The sequence below is a fragment of the Lathyrus oleraceus genome, chromosome 7 (assembly GCF_024323335.1).
Source record: "Lathyrus oleraceus cultivar Zhongwan6 chromosome 7, CAAS_Psat_ZW6_1.0, whole genome shotgun sequence".
Taxonomy (NCBI): domain Eukaryota; kingdom Viridiplantae; phylum Streptophyta; class Magnoliopsida; order Fabales; family Fabaceae; genus Lathyrus; species Lathyrus oleraceus.
Genome location: NC_066585.1, coordinates 87,130,267 through 87,156,168, shown reverse-complemented (window position 1 = coordinate 87,156,168; position 25,902 = coordinate 87,130,267). Strand labels below are relative to the sequence as shown.

The 25,902-nt window shown below is 33.1% G+C and overlaps 2 protein-coding genes across 2 annotated transcripts; both read right to left on the bottom strand.

The window, feature by feature from the left end:
- Positions 1–18,719: 18,719 nt before the first annotated feature.
- Positions 18,720–20,075, bottom strand: LOC127102173 (uncharacterized). Its single transcript, XM_051039578.1, has one exon. The coding sequence runs from the start codon at positions 20,073–20,075 to the stop codon at positions 18,720–18,722; it is 1,356 nt and encodes a 451-aa protein (XP_050895535.1).
- A 3,743-nt stretch (positions 20,076–23,818) lies between these two features.
- Positions 23,819–25,213, bottom strand: LOC127105907 (uncharacterized). Its single transcript, XM_051043120.1, has 3 exons — positions 24,908–25,213; positions 24,619–24,811; positions 23,819–24,420 (listed from the first exon to the last, which is right to left on the bottom strand). Exons 1-3 carry the CDS (start codon positions 25,049–25,051, stop codon positions 23,978–23,980), a joined length of 780 nt encoding a protein of 259 aa, XP_050899077.1. The 5' UTR covers positions 25,052–25,213; the 3' UTR covers positions 23,819–23,977.
- Positions 25,214–25,902: the final 689 nt, after the last annotated feature.

Sequence of the window (25,902 nt, the reverse complement as noted above, 5' to 3'; positions counted from 1 at the left end):
ATAAGCTCTACCATCCTCTTCTTAACATCTGGACAAAGTAGTGCCCCGATCTTGACTTCCTTCTTGTTATCTTCGAAACCCAAATTAATCACTTCCAAAAGCTCTTTATGAGGCTGAATGATCTTCTTTTTGTGTTCAAGCAACCGAGAAATCTCATCAGGAATCTCTTCATCATCCTCTTCTACCATTTAGAACACAGAAAATTCAAAGTTGGGAGAGGGTATGAGGTCATTGTTTTTAATGGGTTTAACAATTAATCTGCACAATGATTTTATGCTTGATTTTAGGATATGAACAAATAAATGCACGTTGTGATGCAGATATAAAAAATGATTATTATTTTGTTTTTTTATGTTACCATTTTCCAGAATAAGCAAAAAGGAAAAACATAATGTGGATAAACAAAATAACATTTTATTAATGATAATAAAATTTGAAACAAAACCCACATATATTCACTTTCACCTTGGGCATAATGAACGGATTTTGAAAATAACAAAAAAGCAAATATATTACTTTGACAAGTGAATAACAGAAGGAACATCAATAACATTCCAATTCTGGCATGTCGATCCATGTGTCACAAAGTCTGGCACTCCTTACTCTTCATCTCCTTCTAAGATTGCAGTAACAAACTGATCTTTGGTATGAATAAAACTAACACTATGAAACACCTCTTGAATTCGCTTTAGATCTCTTCGGGTTGCACTAGGTGAAATACCCAAACCAACTCTGTTCTTGTTTTCAGCAAGCTCAATAACCTGTCCTCACTTGGCAGATTGACCATTCTCCACCATAAAATGTGCATCTTACAAGGATGACATGGATTCACCATTCTTCTTAACAACAATATTATCAACAAAAAGAGATTAAAACGACGTCCCTTCATCTTCGTCAACATAAATGTAGGAAAATGAAGAGAGATGATCCACCAACATGGTCTGCTCACCACCTACGATCACTAACTTCTCGTTCTTCACAAACTTCAGCTTCTAGTGTAGAGTTGATGTAACTGTCCCAACCTCATGAATCCATGGACGTCCTAAGAGACAATTGTAGATGGGATGAATATCCATCACTTGAAAAGTGATATAAAATAAACACTGACTTATCTTTAACGGGAGATCAACTTCTCCAATCATAGTCTTCCTTGAGCCATTGAAGGCTTTCACAACAACTCCATTGAACCTCATAGGAAAACCTTGGTAAGCAAGTTTAGACAATGTAGACTTGGGTAGAACATTCAAGGAGGATCCAGTATCCACTAGCATGTTGGATAGAGCATCTTCTTAATAGTTCATAGAGATATGTAGGGCCAAATTGTGATTCCTCCCCTGCTCGGGTAGTTCTTCATCACTGAAGCTCAAATTGTTACATGCAGTAATATTGGCCACAATGCCATCAAACTGATCAATTGTCACATCATGATCCATATAGGCTTGCTTCAGAACTTTCTGTAAAGCTTCTCGGTGCGCTTCCGAACTCATCAGTAAGGATAACACAAATATCTTGGACGGAGTATGCAACAATTGGTCCACCATATTGAAATCACTTTTCTTGATCAATTTCAGCACCTCATCTTGATCAACATTCTGCTTCACAATACTGGATTGGCCGACTTGTATAACATGAGTTTCATCTAAATTTGATCTCTCTATTATCACATCTTCAGTCCTCTTAAGAGATGCAATAGCAAATACCCGACCACTTCGGATCACACCACTTACATCAGTGATGTTCACAACAGACAAAAAAGCAGGAATATGCACTTCTTTATCGTCTTCTATCATGGTAGCATTATACTTGTAAGGTACATCTTTACCAGACTTGTAAGGCATTGGGCCCGCCAAACGAATTATCAATGGAGAAACAACAGTCTTCTGACCATCATACGCAATCACCGGTTCTGAGAGATTAAAACGGGGAACTATGACGTTTACCTCATTCTCATCTTCATTTCTGTCCCTCGTAACCTGAATAAGATTTTGATCCAACATCTCTTGCAAATCTCTCTTCACAATAGCACATCCTCGGGGATCTCTGGAACAAACTTGGTAAGAAGCATTGTCATGCTCATAATAGCTCAATTCACATAAAGTTGTATGCATTTTAACCAATGACTTTTAACCAAGGACCTTCTGACTAAATTGACGTCAAAAACTCGGTACTTCCCAAGACATCCTTCGACCATATTCACAGTTGCATTGCCATGCCTGGGCAGCAAATTAGCTTGTACATTAGGACTAGAGTCTTCAAATGACAAGATACCACTTTGCATTAATCTTCTTACCTCAGCTTTCAAGGCGAAACAATTCTCAATATCATGGCCAAGTTATCCTTGGTGGAATTCACAATGTTGGTCAACTTTATACCACCATGGAAGCTCTTTCGGAACAGCTGATGGAGTCCTTATTTGCACCAAATTCTTCTGAATTAAAACAGGAAACAACTCTGCATAAGTCATTGGAATAGGGTCAAACTGTAAATGTCTATGGATACGTTTTTGCTGATTCTATTGAATCACGCGTTATTGGAAACGCGATTGATAACTCGATGCTACTTGAGAAACTGGAGTAGAATTGATCACTGGAGTTACATACGCCACATGCTGATGATGTTGACTGTTCCTCAGAAGCCTTTTTCATCTCTCTTGTGAGACAGCGTTTGCATCATGTTCCTTCTTCTTGGGTAAACCATTCCCATACTTTCTGGAACCATTGGACAAACTACCTTCTTTCAAACGTCCTTCACAGAAACCTTCTTCTAACCTCAAACCCATATTCACCATTTTAGTAAAGTCGTTAGTCACACTTGCAACCATCCGACCGTAATTGAACGGACTCAACGTCTTCAAAAAAAACTTTGTCATTTCCTTCTCCTCCAACGGAGGACTAACCTGTGCGGCAATCTCGCACCACCTCTGCGTGTCTTCCTTAAAAGTCTCTTTATCTTTGCGAGATATAGCACGAAGTTGATCCCTATCCGGTGCCATGTCAACATTATATTTGTACTAGCAAACAAAATCTTCACCTAGGTCATTGAACGTTCGGATCTAAGTACTGCCTAGCCCCATATACCATTTCAGAGCAGCCCTAGTCAAACTGTCTTGAAAGTAGTGGATCAACAATTGATGGTTGTCAGTCTGAGTCAACATCTTACGAGCGTACATCACCAGATGACTCAGAGGACATGAGTTTCCTTTGTACTTTTCAAAATCCGGATACCTTGAACTTGTGCGGAATCTCCACATTAGGGACCAAACCCAAATCATGAGCATTCTTCCCAAACAGATCTTTTCCCTCAAAGCTTAAATATCTTTCTGCATAGCCTGAAATTGATCTTGGAACTCGTCCATCCTCTCATAAACACCAACAACCTCACTTTGGTCAGCGTGAAAAACAGGTTCTTCAACATACAGAACAACATGAACCACGAGAGATGGTACAAACATCACAAGTTGAGCCACTGGAACTTCAAATTGGTACCCATCAGGCACAAAATTGAGAGGCATGCCCCAAGGGAAACCATATGCATGTGGTCCAGCGAAGCACCAATGGGAGCCACAGAGATGGGCGTAGAGACAATCTCGAAAATCACAGTCCTCTGAAGCGGAGTCGGAGGAGGAGGTGGAGGCAGATTATGAAGAGACTCCAAAGCTTCCATCATAGTAGTAAGCCTCTCATATCCATCCCTAAAAGTTGCCACCTCTTCACGGAGCTCACGATTCTCTTGCTTTTGGCGGTCCATCTTTTTCAACTGATTAGCTCGACTATTTTACCAGTGAGATAACTTGTCTGAATAAAGGCCAAGAAAGAAATAAGACCATTGGCTAACTTTTCCAAAGCAAGACCAAGATGCAACATGATGCATGATATGCAAATGAAAATGTTGTATTGTTTATTTTCCAAGGAACTTTAAGACATAAGTTGCAAACATAAGAATAACATATTTCAATGTAAAAATCTCATTTTTTTTAATAATAGAAAGGATTACAATCGGAAATACGATTTCAATAATCATAAGCGGAAAGAAACTAGATATATGGAATCATGTCCGATGATGACCCAACTCCAAGCTAACACTTCTTACAAAGTCTTTTGATCTCTCTTTCGTAGCTGCTTTTCATAACATCCTTCTCTATCACAAGCTGGTCTACAATGCCTTTCCAAACGCCGGAAGTAGGAAGATGAGTAGATGACAAACTGTTAGAGGAAAATAAATCCTCTTGGCCTTTGGATCTCTTCATAACACGTTGCTCGAGTAATTTTATCAAGTCGTCCTTTTCCTTTAACTGCTTCTGCAATTCTGCTTTCTCGAGGTGTGAAACTTATTTTCCTAATCATCCCTCTATTGCTTCATCCCATCCAAAGCCTCTTGCAACTCCTCTATGCCTTTAGTATTGGGAGTTTTGACCACTACTAAGGACATAGGTCTTTCATAAGCATATGGCATCTTGAGTTCCTTTGCACTCTTCTTCACCCAACTAGTGTAAGGCTCCAAAGCTACACAATTCCTCAATCCAAGCTCACCTTTTCTCTTCCTATGAATATTGTTCCAAGCATGCACTATCCTAGCTTTCAACCCTTGAGTGTCCTTCCCTTCTTGGAAAAATAAACCTTCTAACAAGGTGTTATTAGGTTTATCCTTCATAGCAAACCCAAATTGACGTCTTGCCAAAGCCGGATTATAGTTGATTCCTCCTTGTGTACGAAGAAGAGGCACATTAGAGAACTCCCCACAACTATCAATAACCTCAACATTGTCATAAACAGAAGAGTACCAAGTTATGTCATCATTGGTGAGAAACATAAGTCTTTGAGACCACCTCAAACAACCCTTGTTTTCTTGGAAGACAGGAGACCGCAACAAGTGCAAAATAAACCACGTATACAATAAAGACGCATAACAAACTATAGTTCCACCCCCTTTATAAGTCCTATGATGAATGAAGAAATAAGCATCATCGAGCAGAGTTGTAACCAGATTCCCAATCAAGAAGATCCTCATAGCATTAACATCAAAAAAATTGTCAATGTTAGGAAACAAGATCAAACCATAGACGAGTAAGGCAAGAACAGTCTCGAAAGCCACCATACTATCAACATTAGCAAAAGAAAAGGCTTTTCCAATAGAAACTTTGAAGTCAACCCTCTGATACCTCCTTTCATAGTGAGATTGGTGCCTATGTCAGACTTCCTCAGATGAATGGCTTCATCAATAACCCGAGATTCAAGAATTCCTTCCACCCCATTAAAAGGAACTCTATTAGAAACTGGTACACCCAAAAGGCGAGCATACTCCTCCATGAAAGGCAACAACTGATAATCAGGGAAAGTGAAGCATCGGTACACAGGATCATAGAACTGAACCAAAATGCAGAGAAGACCATCCTCAATATCAGTGGATAGCACAGACAAAAGTCTTCCAAAACAGTCTCTGAAACCCTTAAGATCATCCACAAAATATGTTAGCTTCCTTAATTCCATGAGGTCGGGACATCTGAAACTGTACTTCCGAGTATTCCTTCTTTCAATATCCATGATCAAGATATCTGCAATGTTTGCAAAAAGAGTCTCTAAGTTCCTTGAAAATTGAGTAAAATTCTTATGAATGCCATGAGTGCACGATGCAACAATCACAAACAAGGTCCAAAGGTTCAGAGTCACGAGCATGGAGCCAAGGGTAAGAACCAACCCACAGTGTATGTACTAAGGATATCATCACCTGTAGAATAAGGTTTTAAAAAGTTCTCAGAGTCGTAATTCCATCTTTTGGATATTATCGGTTTATACGACTACTTGTCAACCAATAATATTCTCAAGAGAAACTCGTCCGAGTGTAGTATCGTGTAACAACTAATTCAAGTCTACACTTGAATAGCCACCGCACTACGTCCTAAAAGGTCAAGATGGGTTAAGGGTTCTAAGGTCCTCAACTTCTCGGGCTCCCAGGTCAGAAAAAGTAATGCCAACTACGACTACTCGCGTGACATCAATAATCCTAAAGGGGCCTCCACTGAGTGGGGGATCTCAAGTCAGCTTATTAAGGATTAACTCCACGTAAGCCGAATATGAATATACCACCCTCCTTTCATAAGAGATCTCAAGTCTGGGTATATGACTTATCTCACCATACAGAGATCACTAAGCACCAGAGAGAACAAACAGTAACAAATAATAGCAAAGAAAGAGTCGCCAATCATTATTAGTGTTAGTCTTTATTTGGGTCGTGAGTGTAGTGGTAAATTTTTTGAGATTAAGCTATTGATTAACTTAACTCGCAAAGCAAGAGTCGCCACCGTGCTTTTATTTTTCCCAAAGGAAAAGGTAAAAAGTACGAACAAAATCCAAAGAAGTTTTAAAATAAAACTAATAAAAAGAGAACAAGGGTCTAGGGGTTAGTTATGCAAAAGGAAGGTATTAACACCCTAAACATACATGGTACTCCATGGGAACCTCTTTGAAAATATGTACGTTTTGGTTTGAGAAAGGTGTTGTTCGTCAAAAGATTGGAGGGATGGGAAAATAAGCATTTTTATTATGATTTGGTGTTTGCCAAGACTTTTAAAGTCTCATGCCTACGTACCAACAAAGTGCAATGGAGGATCAAAACCTCGTAGTTCTTGGTAAAAAAAAAGATTTTGTTTTGATTCATTTTTATGGAAAAGATATTTTGTCATTTTAAGGAGAATACTCAACTAGTCACCCACAAGTATGAGAACTTTACGTCATCATGAGAATGGCCTCCAACTTGGATAGGATCAACAAGTATGCCACTAGCTCCCGCAAATGGAAAAGAATCATCATCAATACTATGGAGGTAGGAGAATTATTACTTAACTATGGAAGTGACTCATGTCTAATGCCTTGAGAAAAAATTTAAAAAGGAAAAGGTGCACATATGGACAAAAATGGTTTGAATGAGTTAGACATTTTTAGTATTTTTGAAATTGGTCTTAGTATGTTTAAAATGGACTGTCATTTATTATAATTTTTAAAAAAAAAATCACTTGGCAAAAGTCAATGAGAAAAATGATTCAAGTTAAAAACAAGAAGGTTTTGAAAAAGAGAGAAGATTTTGAAAATTAAAGAAGGGGAAGGAGAACTAGAGACTATCCTAAAGCAATAAAGTAAAAGCTAGAGAAGAAAGATCTAACCAAGAGATAACAAACTTTGTGACATAAGTCAAGCAAGAATTCCCTCTTTTGGATTAAGCCTCAAGTAATCAAAATAAGCAAATAGTAACCCATGTGTCAGATGAAACCCAAGTAACCAAGCCAAGTTTTCACAAAGAAGTCCAAACTCAAAGGTATCAGATGGATTCCATAGTCTCTAGTCATAAGTCCCAAAGCAAAGATCAAGATTCTAATCCTAAGTCCATAACTCCACAAAGATGCCAAGGATAGTAACCACAAGTCAACAAGTATGCCACTAGCTCTCGCAAATGGAAATAAAATGGAAAATCCACAAAATCTTTCAAAATACCAAATAAATGGCCAAGAAAATTATGAAAGGTTGGAAATAAAATGAGAAACATATAATAAAATTTTCAGAATTAAAAAATGCAGAAAAGTGTTTTTAAAAGAATTAAAACAAAGGAGAAAAGAGGAAATTCATAAAAAAAAATAGAAAATCAATGAAATAGAATATGGAAAAATAAAAATCAGATGAAGAAAAATAAAAGAGAATTTTAGAAATTATTTTGGAATTTTTTGGATAAGAAATGAAATTACTACGAATTTTTAAAGAAAAAAGCAATTTAAAATAATAAAAGAAAAAAAACAGGAGCGTTGGATCACGTCTCATTAATTGACGTGGCATATCCAACACTTCAAATGATGAGAAACACGATGGAACATGCTGCAATCAGAACACGTGGTCTAGTTTGAATTTAACTAGTCAAAACATTTCATAATGCCAACGTGTTTGGTCCAAACTCAAACCACCTGAGAAATACTCAGGTCATCTTCTTCAATGAGCTCTCACCGAAGTTTCATCTTTTGGCAACTTCAAGACACGAGACCACCACCATTGTGATCCTCTTCTCATCTTGAATTCAACCTCATGCCTCAAATTCATTTATGTGAACTGAGCAAAGGGGATTTAAAATAAGTTTAAAAAACAAGCAAGCCATGAAAAATTAAATTAAATTATGAACACGATCAATCAACACCAAATAAGTTAGGGGAAAGCATCAGAGAGTGAATGACTACATTGTGGTAACTTGTTTAAGTTCAAATGACGCTCAGAACTACCTTGTCCAGATGGTGATCAGAAGTTGATGAAGCTCGATTTGGGTAGAACACTTCAGAAGGCCTCAGAGCTTGGGAATTGTTGCAAAAGTTTCAAAGGATGCCGATGAGCTAATGGAATCAAGAAATTGGATTGAAACAAGCTGGAACTCAAAACACGATAGTTGAATTTTCTGGAAAAATTTCAAGTTGCATCAGGGGTTTCTTGGCTCTCAAAAGCTTGAAAATGAAGGCAAAAGCTTCCTCAATTTATAGGCAATGTAATTGGATCCAAATACGTGTGAAATGATGTTGAATTCGTCCAAAACAAATTTGATTAAAGTGTGTGAAAAGTGACTTCAAACTCCTTAAAATTCAGCCAAATGATGTGTTTTAAGTGTCAATTAACTTCTGGAGGTTTGATTAAACATGTTTACGACCAAAACACTTGCTAATTTGGCTTGGAATTGAGTTTAGTCATGATCAAATTTCGGGCAATGGTGATTTCTTCAGTTTCAAGTTACCATGTTCAACTCAATGGGACATCCTATTCAAAAGGGTTTTTGATCCCATTCTTTTTGCAATGTGTTAACATCATGGCCAAGATTACAATGGGCCAAGAAAGATTGCATTTGGATTCTTGAGCACAAAGTTATGGTGTGTTGAAGTTGGCATAAAATACTGGTTCCATAACTTGGAAAAATTTGAATGCTTTATGGCTGAAGATGACATATAATGTCCCAATGAATTCCATGGTCTTCCAAGCATAATTTGACCTTGGTCCTTGAAGTAAACTTGTATAGGATATTACTAATGGTATTGTGCAAAAATAATCATCTCCATATGTTGAAAATTGAAGAATTTATAATCTTTGATAGTTGGCAAAAAGTCACTTGAAAATAGGTCAAATTTCACTAAGTCCACAAATGACCTATAATGTCTCCAAACTTTTGATGATCCTCCAAGCCTAATTGGCTTTTGTCATGTAAATAGACATTATAGAGGATGTTGAGAAGAGTCATATGAAAAAAGGGGAATTCAAAAATGTTGATAATTGAAGGAGTTGTGATCCTTAGAACTTTGATTTCAAAATGTTGACTTTTAGGTCAAACCCCTTGGAACAAGCTTGTGCACTTGGACTTTCCTTGCATTTCAAAACACATGGGTGATATTATGAACTCAAGATAAGGTGTATTTGATGGACTCTTGATTAAATTGCTCAAAGCTTGGAGTTTCTTATTGAAGAAGGCATGGAAATAAACACATGAACCTTTGACCTTTCTTGAGAAGTAAGGCAACAAACTTTGTGATGCTTTTGACTTGAGAAGCCCTATCTTGCACAATAAACTTAAGAGAAAAAAGACATATTTTTTATATTTTAATTAGTGGTTAGATAAACAATGAATCAAATAAACACAAAGGTAAAACAAAGAGGTGCTTGGTGATCCCTGCAAGAAGCAAACCCAAGGATGGTTAAGGGAAGGGTCAAGATGGGACCTTGTTTGTATGCAAAAGATGCAAATGAGATGTGGGATCTTAGGGTTAAAAATTAGGGTATGACAGTGAGCTCCGCCACTTAAGGAAAAACTCTTCTTTTGGGTTCATGAACAATAACCATAGAAAAAATCTTCACATTAGTTCTTGAGCCCAACCATGTACAAAAGCTCAGTCGGTTTGAGATCAGACCGATATAAAATCTCAGTTTGGTTCATGGGAGCCCTGTAAAAAAACACATTTCATTTTAGAGGATATCTAACTCAAAACTCCAACTTGGTTCGAGATCAACATGTGCAAAATCTCACTTTGGGTTAGAGACTAACTGCTCGAAGCTCTATTCATTGTTTGTGTGATGACTAATTACTTCATTCCTCAGTTTGCTGTTTGGTTGGAAGTTAACGTGAAACTTTATTTTTACTTGTATAAGGGGGTTCATGGGCTTAACCTTCTAAAAACTCTTAAACATTATTGAATACTTTCAAGATCAATTCTTGGAGAGAGTAGTATGTCAATTCTTTAAGATTGGGCCTCTATAAATCTCAGGTTTTATCTCTCGTCCCTTAACTTTTTAATTTCCATTTATTTTGTTTATTCATACTTTCCTCTATATATCCAAACATTTTTTGAAAAAGCTTACTGACTCTGATTTAGAAAATAATTTTTTAAATCATCATTTTTCAAACTTTCACAATTCACCCCCTCTTGTGTATGGAGTCACATGCTCAACACATTGGTCTTCAAAACTAAACATGTCCCAATATTTCTTTAAGTTGGAAGCCTCATTCAATGTTATGATATACCTAATTCCCGTACCTCCCTCAGCAAGAGGTCTACGATACTTATGCCATGCAACTTTGACCATCTTCCTTTTGTCTAACTCCCCACTCCAAATAAAGTTTCTCACCCATCTTTCAATGTTTTTCATGACAAAAACAAGTCAAGAGTATATGAGTAAACAATGAAGCAACATATTATGCATGACAAATTTTACCATTTGCAATCTTTCAACAATAGATAACAAACAAGCTTTCAAAGTAGCTAGTTTAACTCTAATTCTATATGAATTGAAAATGGATAGGTTTTGGCTTACCTTTAAGTAATTTCACTCCCAAATAGATAAATGAAATAACACCTACTATAAAACCAAGCTAAGATGATGAAAAATGTGAAGATGTCAATGATGTGTCATGGAGCCTATAACATCCTAATTTTAATTATTATTATTTTTAATATTATTTTAATATTTTATTAGTATTTTTATTATTTAAATAATATATATTTTTTAATATTAGTGATTATTTAATAATATTATTATTATTGAAAAAGAAAATGAAGAGAGAGAGAGAGAGAGAGAGAGAGAGAGAGAGAGAATGAGAGAGAGAGAGAGGTTGAAAGGAAAATAAGTGAGAATTAGAAGAGACAGAAAAGAAAGAACGAGAAATTTTTTAGAAAAAGAGAGAAGAGAAAAGTAAGAAGAAAGGGAGAAGAGAAAATCTATTGTAGGAGAAGAGAGATCAATCGCTGCTTCTCAAGACCCTAAATTCATTCAAGAGATTGCAAGGTTGACATTGGGAAGGGAAATCTTCCATTATAGAACCGTTCGAGAAAACTCTAAATTCAAGGTAAGGGGATATTGTTTTACAAAGGGTATATTGGCGTATAAGGTAGTGGGTTGACCTTAAACCCCAATACTGATCAGTCATTATGGAGTTGTCTCATAGTATATGATTTGTTGTAAACCCCAGTCATAAAGGATCTGGATAGTATTCTTAAATTTGTATGTGAATAATTAACTGATTTTTGTATGTGTTTTTATCCTTGAATGTGCTATTGTTAGAATGCTTTGATTTGATTGTTGAATTCTGAATTCAGGTTTCTCTTTATATTTTGAGTTTGATCCTTGCCTGTTACTCATAAATAGTTGAATGATTAGATTTAATTATAAAATTAGAATATATTTTAGTGTTGATGAGTTGAGAGAAGTGTTGCGTACCCTAAATAGTAGCGTATAAGACAAAATAGACAAATTAGAGTGAAAATGTCGAAAAACTTCGAAAATACCAGAGAAAACACAAAAAAGTCGCAGAAAAATGCAGAAGAGTATTGATCATCTTGCTTCATGCATAACTTGAGTTTCGTCAGTCTATTTAAGGTGCGATCAGTTATGTTGTAAAACTAACATGACAACCTTTATGTTAAAGTGAGAAATTTGGGTATGGCGACACTACAACAATATCAGTTCTCTGGTTCTTATACCAGGATCTTAGGCAAATCTTAATCCAATATTAATCATCTTATTTCACGCATAACTTAAGTTTCGTAAGTTCGTTTGAGGTGCAGTCAATTGCATTTGAAAGCTAACATGATAAAATTTCTGTTGAAGTGAGGAAATGGGGTCTGGGGGCACTACAACAGTAGCAACTCTCTGGTTCTTATACCAGGAGCGTAGTCAAATCTCAATCTAGTATTTCTCGTCTTGTTTCACGCATAACTTGGGTTTCATGAGTCTGTTTGAAGTGAGGTCAGTTACATTGGAAACCTAATGCGATAACATTTCTTGTGATAAAGGTTAATGATATTTGTGTATCAGCGTGAATCCCTTCTGTGACATTGATGGAAAAGTGTTATAAGGAAATTATTATGAAACCCTTATGTGGCAGTGCAAATGAATTTGTTTCAAAGAGGAAGGAGGTTTATGGAGTATTATTGTTGATGGTTTGTTCATGCATCATACTCGCGTGGAAATAGGTTGAGTTTAGAGGAGTGTTGTAGTACAAATGTACCTCGCATGTACTCCTAGGCATTGCAGGTCTAAGGACGTCTAGGAGAGTGTGGTAGTAGGGATGTAGCTCACATGTACTCATAAACTGTAGAACTCAGGAGAGTGTCGTGGTAAGAATGTAGCCAAGATGTACTCCTAAATTGTTGAGCCTAGAGAGAGTGTTGTGGTACATAGCGTAACCCACATGTACTTCCATGAATATACTATAAGTTCAGTGTTTGGTACCACATATATGCAAAGTGGAGATTAATGTGCATTGGATAACATTCATGTGCATTGATGTGTGGTTGTAAATGAATTGATGTGGTGTTTGCCATATTATGACGATGATTGTGAATTCTTATGTTGTACTACCTTGTTGTTTTTATGCCGTTTATTTTTGTAAAATATATTCCCACCCTCTTTATTTGTTGTTTGTATGATGTACCTTTAAACAAGATACCATAAATGATGAGACTGAGAAGTAGTTGCTTTGTGAGGTGATCCAGTAAAGATGGTGTAGAAGGTCATTTCAGTCTTATGTTGCTGTGTTGCTGACATGTGTTAGTCAATTAGTTATTGAGTCTAAATGAAGTTATACAATGACATCTGGAATGAGGTTGCAATTTAAAAGTATATTATATTTTTTCTTTTAAATATTTTATTGTGAATCCTAAACATATTACTCGAGTATGAAAATTTTCTAATGTATGTTATGAGTAATATGTAATACCCATGTCTTATATACTATTTATTATATAAATTATTCCGTAATTTATATAAGAAAAAAAAAGAAATTTGGAATTCAGGGTGTCACTTAGCCTCCTTAGACAATGGACTTGGCAAGATTTATTTGTTGACGACATACCTTTCCTCTGGAAAACAATAAATTTCTAGCCATAATAGAATATATATATATATATATATATATATATATATATATATATATATATATATATATATATATATATATATATATATATATATATATATATATATATATATATATATATATTATATATATATATATATATATATATATATATATATATATATATATATATATATATATATATATATATATATATATATATATATATATAAAGGTTTGAACGAATTCAACCATGGATTGGTGGAATAAAAAAGTCAAAATCTATTCTTTTTCTTCATATTATTGAAATTTAAAGTAATTTGTGAAAGATTGTAGAATCATAACAAATTCATAAAGTTGAATAAGACTGGCTACTAATCAAACTAAGCACGCATTTTTTTTGTCAAAGCACAAAATAAACTAAGAGATTAGCTATGGCCCTCAAACTAAACCGTCGACCCAAGTAATGTTAGTTTTCAACGTATTATTTTCTTTTTGACAAGGTTATAACATAGTACTATTTAGAATTTTCTTTTTTGGGAAGGTTCTAGAGAATTAACTGTTTAGAAAGTTCTATAAATTATAAGTTTCTATGATCAAAATGTTTAGTAATATTTTTTCACGAGATTATAATGGTTTTTATTAGTTTAATTTTAATAAACTACTTCAAGATGCATTAGAGCTTATACCTTTTATATAGCTTATTCAACTATTTTTCTTTCAACTTTTTTCTTATTATTTTAATTTTACAAAATATTATAAATTTGTCAAAATGATTTTTTTTATCAATTTTTATTATTATTTATGATTAATTCACTCACTAATTTTATTAAATAGTTTAAATTTAATTTACTAACTTATATGCTATCAACTAACTTATAAATTATCTATTAAAATGTTCAAAACCTAGCCCAACAACACCTTGTAGTTTTGAACATACTTCCATTCTTTTTAAAATTTTATTTTCGTAGAGCAAAATGTGTGTGGATATAAACTTAAAGAAATTAAATTGAATATTAAAAATAATCTCAATAAAACTTTGGAAAGGAAGGTGTGTTGATAGTAGTTTTCATAGTATTTTTTTTTCACTACTATAATATTGGTTTGAAGTTTCTATCGCTTTTTAACTGTAATTAATTTTTGTTTATATAAGGTGTGTTCTTCCTTCTCAAACAATTTTTTTCAATAATTCTCCTAACTTCTAACTTTGTTTAAAGATGAATTGGGTCTTTATGCAACGTAAGAAACTTATGTTAAAATTCTTCATTTTTACTATTTGATATTGATTGATAGTGAGAAATTTTAAATTCTTTCTATAATTTTTTTTGTCTGAACGTATAATTTGAACATTAAATCTAAAAAATAAATTAAAAAAAAGATATTACAGATAATAAATTAATTAATTAAAATTTTTAAAACTAAAGTTTTAGACTTAAACTCATTCCTTTATATTAAAAAATATAAAGAAATCAATTGTTTAAAACACCCAAATTATAAGGATCAAAAGTATATTTAGGTCTAATCTTTATTATATTTATAATTTTAAAAATATTATAATAAGACTTTAGGTAAATCATTCGAAACACATGATTCAATACAAATTTTAAATTTTTTTAAATTAAATGATTTTTTTTGTCATAAATAAAAACAAACCTTCAAAAACTCTTTCCATCAAAATCCTTTAATTTTTCCACTCTATCTTTTCTTTTTTTCAAAATCATACTCTTTAGTTTTTCTCCAAACTCCCCAAGGATACCTTAGAGTCTATTTAAAAGGAGTTTTAAAAGAAAAATATAACTTAAGATTAGAATTGTGCTATAAGTAAGTAGTAGTTAAGTTAGTTATTTGCCATACAAATAACTAATTAAATTGGTTAAGTTGTTTTATGCCTAGTAAATAATTATAAATATAATTAATAGTGTATAAATAATTATCATTGGATGTTTGATGAATATACAACAATATGTGCAAACACAACTTTATTTCAACTTTTTTTTTCTCTCTTTTATGTGTGTGTTAATATATTGTTCTAACAAATGGTAGTTAGAACCTTAAACTTTTGGATTCCAAAAATTGATAAAGATTCGGTGTTCATTTTTCTTGTTCATGGTTGAACATGGCAAGTTCTTTGAGAATCTTAAAAATAATTTCAGTGAGAAACTTTTAGTTCTTGATACCAATAAATAGGATAAATGGATCAAATAAATGAAAGACATGACTTAGGGTGAAAGTGAATTTGACTCACTCCATATATATTCTTCGGATGGAAATAACAAACGATGAACTTAGAAGTATGAATTGATGGTATTTTGACACATCTTGCTTCAATGACTTGACAATTTTGATAGTTTAAGAAACACAAAGATAAATTTAGACAAAAATAAAATTCTATTACATGATCTTTGTGGAATTTTGATTAAAAGAAGATAAGGAAATCAAACATTCATAATTAATGTATGGTATGTTTTAAACTAGACCGATTATGTGGATGTGTAAGGAATGTTATCGTACATGGTCTCCAAATTTGATATATGAGATTAATTTTAATTTAATTTTCACTATATATTAGCACAAGTTGCAATATCTATTATGAAATCTAATATAGTTGAGTGTTGATTTTATGTATCGGTAATAATAATAATAATAATAATATGTGGGTTCAATTCCTTCCTATCTACACTGTGTACATTATCCATTTTAATAAAAAAAATGCCACCATATCAAATCTCTTTTAAAATTTATTATGAACCCACTTAAACAACTACTTTTCTATTATTATATTATTATCTATTTTATGTATATTTTCCATTTTAATAAAATATGCTACCACATTGAATCCATTTTAAAATTTATTATGGGTCCATTAATCAATTTTTTTCTATTTTATATATAATATATATATATATATATATATATATATATATATATATATATATATATATATATATATATATATATATATATATATATATATATATATATATATATATATATATATATATATATATATATATATATATATATATATATATATTGAGATTAATTGAAATACATTGACAATGTAAAAGGATTTTACACCGTCAATTAATTATAGACATTGAATATTAAAAGATGTTTAACTTTTATTTTAAAAATCTATAAAGTAATACAAATAGGTGATGGTGATGAACTGACGGTGTAAAACTTTTTACACTGACAGTGTATAGTAATTAATCTCATATTGATTTTAAATAATATTTTAAAGAATTTAATTGATATACACCGACAGTGTAAAGATTTTTTACACTATCAATTAATTACAACCACTGATTTAATTGAAAGGTTTGACTTTTATTTTAAACATTTAAAAAGTAATACAAACGGATGATTTGATGCATTGACAGTGTAAAATTTTTTACACTGACAGTGCATAACAATTAATCTCTATTTTAAAAATTTAAAAATTATTATCGTTTTTTAATTTAATTATTATTAAATAGATAGTAAATTAAACTATTAGATTTAAAAGGTTTCTTTAACTTATATTAGCCTAACTTTTTTTTCAAGTTATTTCACTAATTTAGATTTTTATTTTACTATATCAACTCAATATATTTATACTCATAGTGTGTCTTGTCTTGTTCAAGTACAATTGAATGCATAATATAATATCTTAAAAGTTTAAGAGTTTTATAAATGCATGACAATTTTTGAAATGTAAACTTAAAAATGTTTATATTTTTCTACCATTTTTAATGAATACATTAATAAATTTGGTATAGATGTCGTGAGACCTTGAAAATTTATAATTTCATATTATTTGTTGTTATTAATTAAAATAATTCGTTATTAATATTGTCGAAATTATTTAATTTCATCAAATGGTATAAATTTTTCTATAAAATTATAAATTGTAATGGTAGAAAAATGCGAAAAATTGAATTTCAATGAGTCAAATTTCTACATAATATTTCTCTCTATATGTTTAATTTTATTTATTATTTAAATAAAATATAATTTTTTAATTTATTGTCTTTTCATCTATTAAAGACCTAATTAAAAAAAACATGACCTCCAAATTAAGACTAGTTATATTCCTGGTCCTAGGTATTTCAACACCTTTTAAGCTTTTTAACTTGTATGCCCCGTTATTCAATCTTGGATGGATACATAAAGGTCCTTCCCATTTCGGATCTAGCTTGCATTTCTTCTTGGGATCAATCACCATTTCCACTACCAGATCTTCTTTATGAAATCCCTTTGCCTTACTTTGATATTAAACCTCCTAGCAATTCTTTGTTTGGCTGCGAACTCCCTTATGTGGGTTGCTTCCCAGATTTCATCTAATAAATTTGCATAACTATCCATACCGTTTAAGTTGGTGTTCTCATCAAAACCAATACACCTCCAAGTCAGAGTGTTGATTTTGATTGATACCATTGCATCGATTCCATAAACCATCCTGAAAGAATTTTCCGAGTAATTGATCTGGGCGTAGTATGATAAGACTAAAAAATTTCATGCAGGTACTTGACCCATAAACCATTGGCTTCATCTAGCTTCTTTTTTATCCCAGACAAAATGATCTTGTTTGTCGCCTCTACCTGACCTTTTTCTTGTGGGTGTTCCACTTAAATAAATTGATTGTGTATTCCCAAATCTTTGCAAAACTCTATAACTGATGAAGTACAAAATTATATGCCATTATCTTACACAATAACCCCAGGAAGGCCGAGCTGTCATATTATGTTTCATTTATAGAATCGGCATACTCTTTCTGATGTGATTCGTGCAATCGCATCTTCCTCCATCCATTTAGTGAAGTAATCGACAACCATTATTAATATATTCAGCTGCTCTGTTTCCATGGGAAACGGACCTTGAATGCCCAACCCTCATTGATAAAACAACCATGGTGAAACTACCGGATCAAGCGCTAGATGATGACAAATTATGTTTGGGTCGATTCCTGACACATCAGTCGGTTTCCATGCAAACATGTTTATGTTATCTCTTAATATTTTGATGATCCCGACTTCCTTCTCCGAAGACAAATTAAAGCAAATCTAAGTTGTCTGGAATTCCTGAATTTCAACATGTATCTTCTTTATATCCCCAATGTGTGTCAGACTATCCTATATCAGATCCTCTCCTTGATCAATATCAACTATGTTCACTTTTAAATGATCATTTTTCATTGGTTCATTAGTTTGAGCTTTCCTTTTGAGTTTCATATTGTCTTTATAACATTTCCTTGCTAACCCCTGGTCACCCTTTACTACTCCTACTCGGCCATCTTTGAGAGGATATTTCAGTGTGAGGTTTAAAGTGGATAATGTTGCCTTCAAAGCATTGAATGAAGGTCTTCCGACAATAATATTTTAGGGAGATGCATCGTTGACCATTAAATACCTCAACTTAACACTTTTTGCAATGTCATAACTGCCGAAAGTTGTTATCATAGGAAAATGTCCTAGTACATGTACATGCTCTCCGGAGAATCTGACCAAAGTACCTTTAAAAGGTAACATTTCGGAGATATCAAAACCCATCCCTTTGAACGCATCCCAATACCAAACATCTACTGAACTCCCCGAATCTACTAAGACTTGTTTCACGCTCCAGTCTCGGATTTTCACTTTGATCACCATCGAGTCATTTTCATGGACTAATACTCCTTCAGCATCCCTTATAGAAAAACTGATTATGTTTGGGGTTTCCTCTTCTTCTGAAGACGGCTTCTGCCAAACATGCATCATTGTCCAGGCATATCTTTTTCTGGATGAACTGGTTTCTCCTCCTCCCGTGAATCCCCCAGCAATAGTGTTCAATGTGTGACGAGTCATCTGGGCTTCGCGGACTTCCTCTATATTCTTCCCTTTCTTTTGTGTTGGGTTTTCTGAGTTGGTGTCTTCTCGGGGATGTCTTCTCTTTCCTGTTTGACCTTCGACGTCTTTAACATAAGACATCAGTCGTCCTCTTCGAATTAAGATCTTGATTTCTTTATTTAGTTGATGGAAATTCTCAGTGTGATGTCCGTGAAGTTTGTGGTATGCACACCATGCACTCTCGTCGTTTCCCATCACAATATGGACCCCTTTTAGACGCCCTGATATGGGAAGTAATTTCAGATTATATACTTCTCTCAAGATGTCCTCTCGTCTGGAATTCAATGGTGTGTACTCGGCCACTTTGTCAATCGGACGCTGAGATGGCCTCATCGTTATATAGTCCCAGAGTTTGGTCCTAAAGTACTCCTTATTATGCCCGACACCTTCTTTCTTAGCTCGTATTTTTTCTTTGGCATCTCGATATCTCTTTTCCATGTTACTTTCCTCCCATTCGATGTAGAATTCCTCTATGGTAATAACGTCATTCATGCTAGATGTCGACTTTTGTACTGATGATTCGTTGAACTGCCAGACTTTAAGGCCATGTTGAAATGCCCATACGAACATTTCCTGATTCAGATGAGACACTTTAATTGTTTCTTCGTTGAACCTTGCCAAATACTCTCTGAGAGATTCTGAGTGTCCTTGTCGGACGTTAAACAAACTAGTAGTAGACACCTTTCTATGTTTGTTTGCTGAAAAATCTTGTACCATCATTTTAGTTGAGTCCTGGTAGCTAACGATCGAGAATCGAGGTAAGCTCATATACCATCGCAGAGCTCCCTCTTTAAAGGTATCGTCCATGAATTTACATTTAAGGGAGTCAGAATCCCCTATTATTTCCATCTGGTTATTGATCGTAATAATATGCTCATGTGGGTCGGTTTTACCATCAAAAGACACCAACGATGGTGGTTTGAAGTTCTCTGGGACCTGATCATCCTAGATAGCCTCGGAAAAAGGTTAGAATCTAGAGGCTCCTCCTCCGTATCCCCATCCTATTGACTTTGTGTTTGTAAACATGAACACTATCTTACAAGGTTTCATTTTGTTGACGGAGAGTCTCCACCACTGCGAGTAATTGAGTTATATCTGGTGGCAGAGGTGGATCACTTCGGCTGGGAGATGATCCGGACATCGCATAGTTGGGCTATTAGCAATTTTTTATGATGGTTTTTGTGTGGCTTGGGAAAGTTTTACCGAGGCCCCATAGTGGGCGCCAAATGTTCTTTCTAAAGATACTAAAAGGTTGACTTCCCTGTTATCTGTTAGGGAGAGCCTAAAACGATTGGTTTAAGTGTCTGTTTATGTATTTTCTCAGGTCCCTTTTCATTGTTTCTTCATGTCCTTTTATAGGCTCATTCTCTACCTCCAATTATGAAGAGTCATTTCCTCTTCCTTTTGGAATTCAAAGGATATAAACCACTGCCACTTTGTCTATTCAATTTCTCTTCTTAATGACCGGTAACGTCCCTTTTATGGGACCGTTGTGACCTTTCATCTTTCGAAATTGCTTCTACATTGTGGCCTTTCGAATATTATCCCGTCTTATTGTTAGGGACCAATTAGTACTACTTTTCATATAATTTTATTGGTCCCTTTTACCAATTTTTGATGTAATTACACACTTTTATTCTCACAATTTTGTATAAATGCAATTAGGTTTAATTGAGGTTGTTTTGAGTAGTTATTTCACGTATTTGTTAGTTTTGTAGAATTTTTGGACAAGAGAGCTTCGGAGTAATTAAGCATAATTTGGAAGAAGTGTTGAATGCAATTTGGAGGCATAATTTGGAAGATTAACACTTGGGAGAATCATTGCATGAAGCTTGCAAAGCAAGGAAGCTGAATAAGCTTCAGTTCGCGCGGCGACCAGGGATGGCGCCGCGAACCTTGCGAAACCAGCAAGCTGTTTGTTTGGGCTAAGTGTTCTATTTTAAGCCAGCTGTGTTGTGACAGTTTTGTATCTGTTTTAGGGTGCTTTTCAGTTTTAGATGAAAATGAACATTTTAGGAAATACCAACTCTTTAAGAAAACAGAATGGAAAATAGTCACTCATTCATTCATAGTTTCACATTTTTGTAAGAGAAAAACAGAGTTTTTACCATTGCATTTTGCTGTCCAAAATGATGAGGAGCTAAACCCAATTTTGTCAAGATTGGAGGTAGTAGCTATTCCTATTTGTTTATGTATTTCATTTGATTCTTATATATGATAAAAGGTTATTGATGTATTGAATGATATTTTTGCCCTAAGTTGAATATTAGATTTGAGTAGTTGTTGAAAGAGATTATTTAAGTCTTGACATAAAATATATTTTCAAGTAGTGAATAAGTTGTAGAAATAGATTTATTCACTACTCTTCCTTTGTATCAACCATTAAAGATTGCTATATTGATAGTTAGGTGGAGACATCGTCTAAAGATTAATATAGTGATTATCACAATATCATTTAGACATAAATAATATTGAGAGGATACTTGAACATCATCAATAATCTTAAATCTATATAGTTGTCATAAGGAATCATAAGCAATTTGAATAGTGAACTCCAATTTTGCCAAGCCTTTTACATTTGATTAAAACTATTTTATTATTTTAGTGACATTTTACTCAAAAGATAACTTTTCAAACAAAACAACTTGGTTACATTTTGAACTTATAACAATTTGGATTATAGAACGGCGGTAATAACCACCAATCTCTGTGGATATGATATTAAAATATTTTCCGAAAATATACTTTTCAACACTTATCCTGGCTCAATATCCCATGGTGTGAGATTCACCACCTCGGTCCTTCATAACCCTTAACCTAGCACGGTGATTCCTTCTTAGGTCGGGCTATATCTCGGATCCCATAAGCAAATTCGTGTTCTAGCTTTGACTAATATCCGGCTTCCATCTTAACCATTCCTACTTCATCACCGACTTCTTCCAATATTACATATTGATCGATCATTATAAATTTCCAGGATGTAAAAAACATATACACATAAACAGAATCATATGCACGCAAATTCAGTCACGAAAATTAGACAATCACACCTTCAATTATCAATTTCCATAATATCATAAAACAACAACAAGTCATGATAAAGTTCATACAATTCTTAAAGAGAGTAAGGGTCTCTCTTCTATACTTTTTCATGCAAAACACCCATATATAAGCCATTTCTCCCCCTTACCTCAGATTCCTAGCCAAAATTAGGTTTATGGTTTGTCCTTCCTTCTTCAAGCCCTAACCTTTTTTTTTCTCCCAAAAGCTCTATTTCACGTACTGCTTCCTCAAAATTTCACTAATCCATATTTATCTCTAAAACCTAATTCAATATCTTAATAATCACACTAGGACCCAACTCTTCTTATTTTCTCATCCCTTCCCTTATTTTTTCTAAATTTTTACTTTTCACCCTAAAACATCTTTTCTTATTTAGTTTAATTAATTAATTAAAACAATTATAAATTCTAATTATTTTTAATTATTTTAATTGTTCTATTCACCCATCAAAACTCTCATTACAACTCACAATATATTTAACTAAAAGCGCACCACATACTAAATAATTTTAAAAAAAAAATATAATTTATTCGACTAAATAAATTAATCAAATTTTAGGGTGTTACAAGTTTCGCCAAGGAGAAAAGTTATCTTTTGGTTAGTGAAGATCAACTATTAAAATCTCCATAACAATTATTGAGCTCAGTCCGTTTAAAAGCTCTACCGATTCGAGATTAACATGTGTAAAATCCAATCTTGATTCATAAGTTCAGTATGGTATAAAAGCTTAATTGGTTAGAGATTAGTTTGTGAAAATTTTCATCTCGATTCGGAGGCCAACATGTGTAAAATCCCGGTTGAATTTGTAGGATACTCAACTCAAAAAACTCCATCTCATTTTGAAGGATGACCAATTCAAAACTCCATCTTGATTCGAGATCAACCCATGAAAAGTCTATGTTTGGTTTGGATGATAACCCCTTTAAACCTGTTTGTTGTTGGTTAGAAGTTAGCCTTAAAACTTCATTTCCTTGTATAAGGAGGTTTGTAGGCAAATCCTTCTAAAAGCTCTCAAATTTATTAGATACTCTTCATGGTAATTCTAAAGTCAAGAATAGGTCAATTTAAGACTTTCTTGTCTTGCCTTTTAAGTTTTCGTTTATTTTTGTATTTCGTTGCATATTTACTTGTTTGTTTTTTAAAATATTTTCACTTTAACTTTTCAAATGACTTTGATTTCAATCAAAGTTTTTTAAATCTCCACGATTCACTCACTCTTATGCATGAAATCACATGTTTCAACCATTCTGATACGATTGTATAAGAATAAACCGACAAAATTTACACCGCAATATTTAAGATTAATACTTCAACATTCAAATCAATAAATAATCAAAAAGAAGTTAAGTATGAATCGATACTTTTATTTATGCAGGTGGTGATATTTCCGCCCGCAGAACAATTAGAAAGGAGGAAGTAATTGTTTTGGATAACTTCATATTATTATGATCTCTTCTCCGAATAATCCAAAAGTTAAAACAATAAAATCAAACTTGCTTAAGAAAAGGATATTAATTAAATAAACACTATTTGATCTCAAAAATACTACTACTAAATATTTATTAGAATGCACTTGCATAAGTGTGACAATACAAAACTTTATACTTATAAATTACAATTTTTATTAAACTCCAAATCAATTCAAGACCAAAAATGAAAAGTCCTCATCACCTAGCATAGTAGTATATCTAACAACAATTTATCCTCATGTTAGAAAATTGACTAGACAAACCAGATTCACCCCCCAAATCACTTTTCTTTACCCTCTTACTATTTCCAACAACACTATTATCTCCAATTCCAACACCATTACCAACAGGATTAGGCTCTTTACGACACACACAGAGCCACTTTGATTTCATGTATGTTGTAGTCCTCCATGGTGGTATGTGTAGACCCTTTTCTCTTAAGGACTGTTTGGCTGCAGAACATAAAAGAGAGATTATCTTGCATAGTTTGTTCTCTGTTCCAACATAGATTATTGGTAGTGAGTCTGTTAATTCTCTGTAGTTTTCTGTTGGTCTAGCAAGTTCAAATTGTGACCTAAAGTCTATGTCTATAATAAGCCTCATAGAATCACCATCATTGTTGCTCTCATCTTCAATCATCACTTCAATATACTCGTATTCACCTATCATATAAACATGTTTAATCATTAATTTAACACATTCATCATAATCACATGTGTTAGTGTCATATGTGTCAATATTGTGGGTATTACATAGGATCTGATCTATGAAGCACGGATACAGCTATGTCGTATCAATGAGACTGACACATATTTTTTCAGAAGTGTCTGTGAGATGATACAGAATAGAGAAAGACCAACCAGCAGGACATCCTAAGGAAGTGGACCAAGAAGTTTGATAGAGAGAAGCATTAAAACCATCTTTTCTCATTCTTTGAACAATCCATCTACTAAGAACCGTTGTTTTCTCAGAACCATGTCTACCTCTCATATGCTTCATCACATACTTCATAACCTTAGCTTCTTCTAAAGTCATATCACTCCTTAAAATATCCTAAAAACATTACAACCAAAAGTAATTAATCAACAAACAAAGAAACTCTTGTAAAGAATTTGAATTTAATCAACAACACAAGGGTGAGACACCTACCTGCAAAACAAAAAATTGTGTTCTATTGTGTAAAGGGTGGTGATTAGAGGATGTGATGAAAGTTGTAGGTGAGTTGGGTGAATGATCAGACTCTATAAAGTCATGTACCATTTGTACCAACTCGTCTTCCTCTAAACTTGCCATTTTTGATTCTTTTCTTCTTCTTGTTCTAGTTAGAGAGAAGAAGAGAGTGTGGTTGAAGTTTTTGAGGCGTGTGGGTTTGTTATATATAAGGAGAAGAGTTATGGCGGTGGAAAGAACAAGTGTTTGGTGACAAATTTCACATGCTTTGCTTTTCTGATAAAGGTAAATGTAAAATGGATGGGTGACTATTGTGTCACTACTATACTATTATTTTAATAATTATTTGATGAATATAGAAACATATGTTAAATTTTAAACTTTGATTAGTATGTAACTAATTATGTAATATATATCCTCAATCACTAATCAGTATTGAGAAAGTTGATAAGATTACTCCCTTTATAACATAATAAAATTACAATAGTTTTTAGATATATTTATAATAGTTTTTCAAAGTCTCATATTTAAATATTTAATGCTAATACTTTATGTTTTGGGATAATTTATATTTCAATTAAACTCTTTGCTAATAAATAGTAGAGCTGATCTCTTAAATTAATCAGTAGCTGGATATTAAATTTATAAAAAAAAAACGTATCTTTATTTAAATAATGAGATTTATATAATTTGTAATGTTATTTAAAATAATTATTTAATTATTTAAATTATGAAATATGAAGCAACACAAGTTTAAAAGAAGACGATACTATTGGACAATTAGGTTTGAATATTAATTTGAGATGTTTTTTTTATTGTATTTAATTTAAATTTGGTGATTGAAAGGATAGTTTTTGGAATGACATAAAAGTGTTATTTAATTTAATGGAAAATTTTATTGAGAGTAAGAATCAACACCAGAATAGATAAAATTAAGATGCTGTGTTTTTTTTATAAGATTAAATATAATAAAA

Excerpts from the sequence above, each read along its gene's own strand:
- LOC127102173 (XM_051039578.1), bottom strand. The coding sequence starts at position 20,075 with ATGGAAATAATAGGGGATTCTGACTCCCTTAAATGTAAATTCATGGAC.
- LOC127105907 (XM_051043120.1), bottom strand. The coding sequence starts at position 25,051 with ATGGCAAGTTTAGAGGAAGACGAGTTGGTACAAATGGTACATGACTTT. Across the intron at positions 24,812-24,907 it reads CACAATTTTTTGTTTTGCAG|GATATTTTAAGGAGTGATAT; the intron begins GTAGGTGTCTCA and ends TAATGTTTTTAG. Across the intron at positions 24,421-24,618 it reads TTCCTTAGGATGTCCTGCTG|GTGAATACGAGTATATTGAA; the intron begins GTTGGTCTTTCT and ends TTTATATGATAG.